The sequence below is a fragment of the Lygodium microphyllum genome, chromosome 2, assembly GCF_053477565.2.
Source record: "Lygodium microphyllum isolate KBCC chromosome 2, Lygodium_microphyllum_v1.1.10, whole genome shotgun sequence".
In the NCBI taxonomy this organism is placed as follows: domain Eukaryota; kingdom Viridiplantae; phylum Streptophyta; class Polypodiopsida; order Schizaeales; family Lygodiaceae; genus Lygodium; species Lygodium microphyllum.
The window spans coordinates 157,412,982-157,419,806 of record NC_141136.1 but is presented as its reverse complement, the minus strand read 5'-3'; the positions used below and the strand labels follow the sequence as shown (position 1 = coordinate 157,419,806).

Below are 6,825 nucleotides of genomic sequence, written 5' to 3'. Positions count from 1 at the left end.
AGACCATGGACCAAAAGATGAAGAAGAAGATGAAGATGAAGACCACCAGGATCGGAAGGACAAGACCTATCAGTCCTTCTACTTTCATTACTCTGATAGACTGTTTTAAAAGCCTTGTATTTCCTTGCCCTAATGCTTCTTGCCATAAGCTTTGTAAACTCCTCATGTAACTTGGCACTACAGTCCCTGTACACTTTGTGAGGCCCTTGTTACAGCCTCTGGATGTCCATCATGTTTTGGTGCCCACACTTAGCCTTTTCTGCGACAGCCTCTTGTGTCTACCATGTTTATGGTGTACCCACACTTTGCAGGTGGTTCTCATTACAGCCTCTACACACTTTGTGCCTTTCTAGTTGTGATTGAGGAGGGGTGTTGAGATTCAGCAATCACACTCACTAAACAGCCTCTTTGTATAGAGCTTCAGGGCCAAGGACATGCAGGCTAACCTATCCCATATGCATAGTGGTGCCTACTGCAGTTTCCTACTTTCCTATAAAGGATTGTACTTGCTTCATTTTCTTAATGCAATGACAATACTCTTTTCTTTTCAGTAAAGTGTCAATGTCATTGTCCACATGCACAAGATTGTATTTATGAGTCCAAGTCTCAATCTTGGAACCTAATTCACTTGGGTAACAAACAGTGTCTTTGTCTTCTCCATCATGAGTCCACACTTCTCCTTCCATCCACCATAACTCACTGCCACGTCCTAGATCCCGCATCTTTCACAATATGTACATATGTTATGGTTGTGCATATGTATACATGTTAATTGTGTATAGACTGGCATGCAATAGCGAAGCATGTGATTTTTTTACACTCAAGGATAGCAAAGTTGCCGTGCGATATGACAAAGCTTCCCTCACACTCCCCTTTGCAACAACTCGTAAGGAATGCTAATATCTTAATAATATGATTACAATTCACAATTTTTGAAAAAAATACCTCCACAATTGAATGAGTGGAGGCCGATTAAGAGGGCCATGGATTTTCTGGCCAATACATGACAGCTTCCTCATGAGACGGTGCTCTAATCCCAAATGGCTTGCTCTTAAGGAATTAGGTTTGAAGTTTGGAGCCAACAGCAAGCCGCCGGTCCCTAGGCACGGGCAGACTAAATGTCTAACGAAATCCACGAGCGAACCACGTCAGCAACCAGAAGAAAACATTTGATTAGGCGAATCCTTAGTACTTACTATGCTAGGTCTGGTAAATTACGATAAAGCGGAGGATGGACTTGGAACCTTCTTTCCTTCTAAGTTCTCTTCCGTGTCTCAATTACAGTAACGTATTGTAATGTCCAACCTCCGTTCTAAATTCCGGTCCGTCATCTGTTGACCCTCTCTTTGTTTCTCCCTGCTCTCTCTCTCTCTCTCTCTCTCGCCCGCCATGGAAGCTCTCCTTCCCCTCGCCCCTCCCCCCTCCTCCAGCTGCGACCTCTCGTCCCCGCCCGAGCCTCGCTGCCGCCTCTTCCTTGCCTTCTCCAAGGCCTCCTCGCCTTACAACCCCTCCCTTCACCTGGCCCCTTCCAAATCCTCCCCATTTCCCTCATCGCCTGGCAGGCATCGATCTTCCATTTTTCCCGTTCGCTGCTGCAGCTGTGATGGTACCTCCAGTAAGAGCAGGCAGCGCAGGTGGGACGATGATGACTCGAAGTACCTGGAGGCTCAGGTCGTTGATGCAGGTTCGCGCTTCTGAAATTAGAGTTTCTTTTGAGATGATTCTGCTCCTGAATGGGATAGAAAACTGGGTGATGCCATGGAATAAGTGCACTTCAGGATTTTGCAAAAAATAAATGGGAGATGGGAGTTTTTTTTGGGGTGTGGTAAAATGAATGAGAAAAAGTGCAATTAATATATGTGTAGTACAGATGGGTTTTGTTTGGCGTTTGAAATCTGTAAAGATGGATCCGATGCATACGGATCTAGCCAGGGCTTTGCTAGTAGCTTCCAATCAGAAAATTGCGCTCTGTGCTAGAGGAATTATTGTGTGTCTTTTAAGATGTGTCGGGTGTGCCAAAGGTCAGGCTAGTAATTATCTCCTGAACAAGGCAGGTTCACGATGCAACCATCTTCATCATCAATGGCGTGTGCAGCAGTTCAATTATGTTATAGAGTCCTGGTACTGATGATAGGACGGATGACATTGGTCACCGACCTGCAGAAAATTGAAGCAGGATGACAAGATTGTTGGCGTTTGACATTTTTTAATAGACCAGGGAAACTATCAATGCTCATGAAACCCTTGTAATTATACAACAACAAGCTGTAAAATCTTTATTCTATCAATTATTGTTGATCTCAAGTGTCCTACTTTATCAGTGTATGGTATTTTCAGGCACACAACCATCTGTGCCATATGAATGCTGTTTTTCAATTGTGATGTGAGGCTATTCCTATTCACTTTGTTCTTGCACTGGTCCAAGGTAGGTCTTGCCTTTTTATAGGTGTTCTCTTCTGACGAGATGAATAACCTTTTGCTTCCTGCCATCCCCTCTATGATTGAGCCTTAGAAAAAACCTTGCCCTGCTTTTGAAGCATGCTGATGAGAGGAATACCTTTGCCTTTTTCCTAGGATTGTCCAATAGAACAGTGAGTTTCATTCTTTGCAGTGGTGACATAAATCCTCTATTTGAATTGCAGTTCTTAATTTTTGTCAATGTTTCCAGTGAGCCTCCTTCCATCTCAAGGCCACCTTTTCATGACGCTTGCAAATGGCGGTGAAGTGGAGATTGATCATGTTAACCCTCCTAAGGGAAGGCTTTTGTATAGATCGCGGAATCCAACCATATTCTTAAAGATATTGTGTGAAACGGAATTGCTTCTCCCAATCATTGTTGGTGAGTTATCGGATTTTGTTTGCATTCTCATTAACATCATCAGCCCCTGCCATTCAGTTCTGTAGCCTTTTATAAAAGGCAACCATCTTTCTTTCTTCCTTGATTTGCATTGTGGAAATTGGACGTTGTCCAGCTGTAAATAATGGTAATGTTACTGTCAATGCCAAACACTGACAATGCTGATGGTGAAAATGGTCAGGTGATGTAGCAATTGGAATGCTAATGAAAGCATTACATGGTGAAGAAAACATGGTACTGAGCTGTCTGTTTCAATCTTGTTTTTGGAGTCCACATTTTCTAATTACAAATTACCGAGGGTTTGAAGCTTGTTAATCAGGTGCGCCCAAACCAGTATCATCTGATGAATAACCTTGTGGGAGCTCTGAACTTTGAGGTGGATTTCTACAATCTTCCACAAGTTTTTCATGTTTCGTTGTCTACAGATTGATGAGTTTTTCACATCTTGGGTCCTTTGGAACAAGGTTAAGTTATTAATGTGATTAGTCTGATTATTGATTGGGCATTCGCCATGCACTTTGTGTGTGCCACTCAGGTTCGAATGGTGAGAGTTACAGAGCGAGTTGCAGATACTTACCTTTCCCAAATATACTTTGGAAGGGTATGGACCTACCCTTTGTCAGATTTCAGTAGAGCATTGCGTTTGATGTGGTGAAAAAAGGGCCAACACACTATTTGCTGTTTCGGCCTGTAACTTCAGTGGTAGCTTCCTTGCCAAGCCACTTGGGGCTCTGGGCATGCATATGGATGTAGCTACTGTAGAAACTGTCTGCTTGAAGGCTTTGTTCCTATAGCTCTTCCCCTCTCCCACATTGAACCTTTATGTCAGTAACATTTATCTGGATCATTATCTTCAAGATTTTTGTGAGTTATTATAGTCAAATAGCATTTGGTTAGACTCCAAGGTGACCAGTGTTCCTTTATGGCTGTTATAATCATGAGATTTTATCTTTTTATTTGTTGCTTTCCCCAGCCAGGTGAAGACAAAATGCTGAGTGTAGATGCACGACCTTCTGATGCTGTGAACTTGGCTGTCAGATGCAAGGTGGGTTGCTAAAAGTAGTCTGCATGACATTTAAGAGTTATCATTGCAAGGTGTTATCTGATGTGAAAGTCTCTCTATTTTCAGGTGCCAATATATGTAAATAAAGACATAATTTTTTCAGATGCTGTTAGACCTGTGTATGCCGCTTCTCAAACAAGCCCAGGGACAGAGAATCATGTTGTCAATGTGTCTACTCTTGATTGGTGAGCTAACTTTCATGATTCACACACTTCTCCAAAACTAATCTGTTGCCTTGTCTAATATTAGCACTTTGTGCAGTCCTGAGAATGGACGTGATCCAGTTGCTGAAGAGTTAGCCCTTATGAAAAATATGCTTTTGGCAGTTGTGGATGAACGGTACAGTGATGCAGGTTAGCATCTTCTTATGCATTTTTTTTTCTCTTTTTTGGAGGGAGGGTGGCAAACATTTAGTGATTCACTGCAAAGATTTTGATGCGGTGACCTCTGTTGCTTCAATAAGCTCGTTGGCGAGATGAATTAAACCGTTTACGAGCTCAACGACGGCGAATTCGACAGGTACAACTTTATTTTATCTGGCCCTTACTGAACATGTCATATATACAACATACTTCATAACTTAATGGATATATTAGGGAATTTGTAGCAAAAGACTGGTCAAGTTTTATCCTGTTTCCTGTGTCATGAGCCTGTGTGTATCCCTCCTGTAAGCATCATTGTTACAACTTTTTATGTGCAGCTCTGTGGCTGAAAACTTGTGTTCTGAAAATATTGTAGTACCAATACATTGTTTTTACAAGATATGTGTATGCTAGTGTGGTGGCTTTCATGTGGCCAACATTTCTTTCAAATTCTTTCGTATTATGCTTTGAGAAAAATGTTTCAAGTCAAGATGCTACAAATATGTACGAGGATTCTTCTAGAGTCCATGAAGCCAACAGATTTCAGTTTTGCACTGTTCAAGCATGAGTACCAAAAGAAAAACTTTGCACAAGTAAAGGGTTGTCTAGTTCTGTCAAAGGGGTGCAGGGCCAAGCAGGTGAGCTTAGTTGCGGCAGCACACCATGCAGGCCAGTAGTTTTAGTTGTTTTACTTGTCATTATATGAGACACGTGATGTATGTATTGATCTGGTGTAGTGTCATCACATATGTACTCTCTCACCTTCCATGAATCCAATGATCATAAGCTAATCTTTTAACTTGGCATTGTATGAGATATGTAGTGTGTGCATGTTAATGGTAGTGTAGTTACATATCGATGGTGATGTATGTGTCTATGCATATGTATTCTCATTAAACCCCATTTATGAATTCAGTAGCTCTAGGCTAATCTGTTTTATGTGAATCTGTTTCTATTTGCAGCTATGACAGACTGCTATTCATCGCCTTGCTTTATCACAAGTTCTTGTATATATTTCCACATCCAGGGGCTTACATTGGAGTTTCCTTGTGTTGTTGTATGTATGCTGGTATCTATTATGTATATTTGTTCTAGATAGTTACATTAAACAGTACAAACTTAAATTTGGGGAAAAATTGTAAAATATTGGAAGCTTGTTTCCCTTAATAAGATTGAAGTTTTGTACCCGGTTTCAGAAATTTCCATAGTTTCTCTTTTCACATTCATATTATGGATCAAGTTTGCACTGTTGTGGAGTTGGACGCTTCTATATGTTGGATAGTATAGACCACCTGTTTGGGATATGCAGTAGTGGGTTTCTTTTTGCAACTGCTAGGAAGTCTTTATATTAACATTGTGGCAAATGGTTCGTGTCTTATAGATTCAGTTTGTATTGCCTGTGTCATGGCTGGAAGAACTGGTAGTATTAGTGCATATACTGATGGAATTTGCAATGAGTTGACTGAAGATGGATAACCTCGAAGCAACTGTTGTAGTTCATAGCAAATATTGTACTGCAGCAATATATTCTTACATTATGTTTGCACACTCTGCATAAGATAAATGGGGTCTATCCTAGGATAGCAAAGTCAGCAGAGCAGAGTCTCCAAAATATGCATACAAGGTGATGGATTATGTGTGAAGGTGATAAATGTGTGCATAAAAGCCAATATATGGTATTAGTAGTGGAGTCACTTGTGGTGTACTTGGGGCAAAATCTGTGATAGGGCTGTGGCATTGGATTCACTAGATGGGCACTGCTATTGATTTGTGGAGACTGGATGCAACTCCTCATCCAACAAGTAGAGTCGTTATCATTGTTTTCAGGAGGCTGGTAGCCATCTCCATCTTCTTTTATGGTCTCCACGTTGTGCACTGGAGGTTGCTGATTCCACTTATATTTGTTTGAGAGGATGACCAAATAAAGTGCATCATGCATGCTTATGAAGTGATCGCTTACTTCAGCATTATCACAGTTATCTGGTATCCTTGCAGTCTGGATGCAGTGCCATGTATTAGGGGGGATACCTGTCCTCATACTGTGTGGATGATGATTGTGAGGCGTTTTTTGCAGCATGCTATAGATGGAAAACAAGAGATTATATAAATGTGTATTGAATCACTTGTTGAAACAGACTCTAGTAACATAATAGAAACTCGAAAGTATATGCTACATCTCTCTCAAGATGGGAAGTAGAGTTGGGGCCCTAGTTTACTCTACCACGGTATTGGATGTTGCCCCCAGCATGGAGGATGGTGCTCAAATTTATATAGTTTTGACAAGTGGGACGAGTATTGTATGTGGATGAAATTCCATCCTAACAATGCAGCCATGATTGTCCCACGTCACTTGAACCAAGTGGATAGTGTGTTCAAGACTAACCCTAGTTTCATAACTGACACAATGCACCTAATTTAGTTGGGTTAGGACTCGTTTGGGGGCTTTGGGCGGTGCAATGCTCCATTGGCATTGCCAGCTTTTCATAGGGTCAGTTGTGTGCTAATCTCTAACAATCCTAGTGATAGAGCAACAATGAGTGAAT

General features: G+C 41.3%; 1 protein-coding gene across 2 annotated transcripts; it reads left to right on the top strand.

Moving 5' to 3' along the window:
- The first annotated feature begins 1,262 nt into the window (after window positions 1-1,262).
- Window positions 1,263-5,496, top strand: LOC148040523 (bifunctional nuclease 1-like). Of its 2 annotated transcripts, none has more exons than XR_015694906.1 (10): window positions 1,263-1,684; window positions 2,669-2,839; window positions 3,039-3,091; window positions 3,177-3,233; window positions 3,393-3,458; window positions 3,831-3,902; window positions 4,024-4,105; window positions 4,182-4,273; window positions 4,384-4,439; window positions 5,245-5,496. XR_015694906.1 is itself a non-coding variant. In XM_087700265.1 (10 exons), the coding sequence occupies exons 1-10, from the start codon at window positions 1,390-1,392 to the stop codon at window positions 5,248-5,250; spliced, it is 987 nt and encodes a 328-aa protein (XP_087556391.1). In that variant the 5' UTR covers window positions 1,267-1,389; the 3' UTR covers window positions 5,251-5,492. The 2 variants fall into 2 exon arrangements, 1 of the variants encoding a protein (XP_087556391.1); XM_087700265.1 differs by having other exon boundaries at window positions 1,267-1,684; window positions 3,987-4,105; window positions 5,245-5,492.
- Window positions 5,497-6,825: the final 1,329 nt, after the last annotated feature.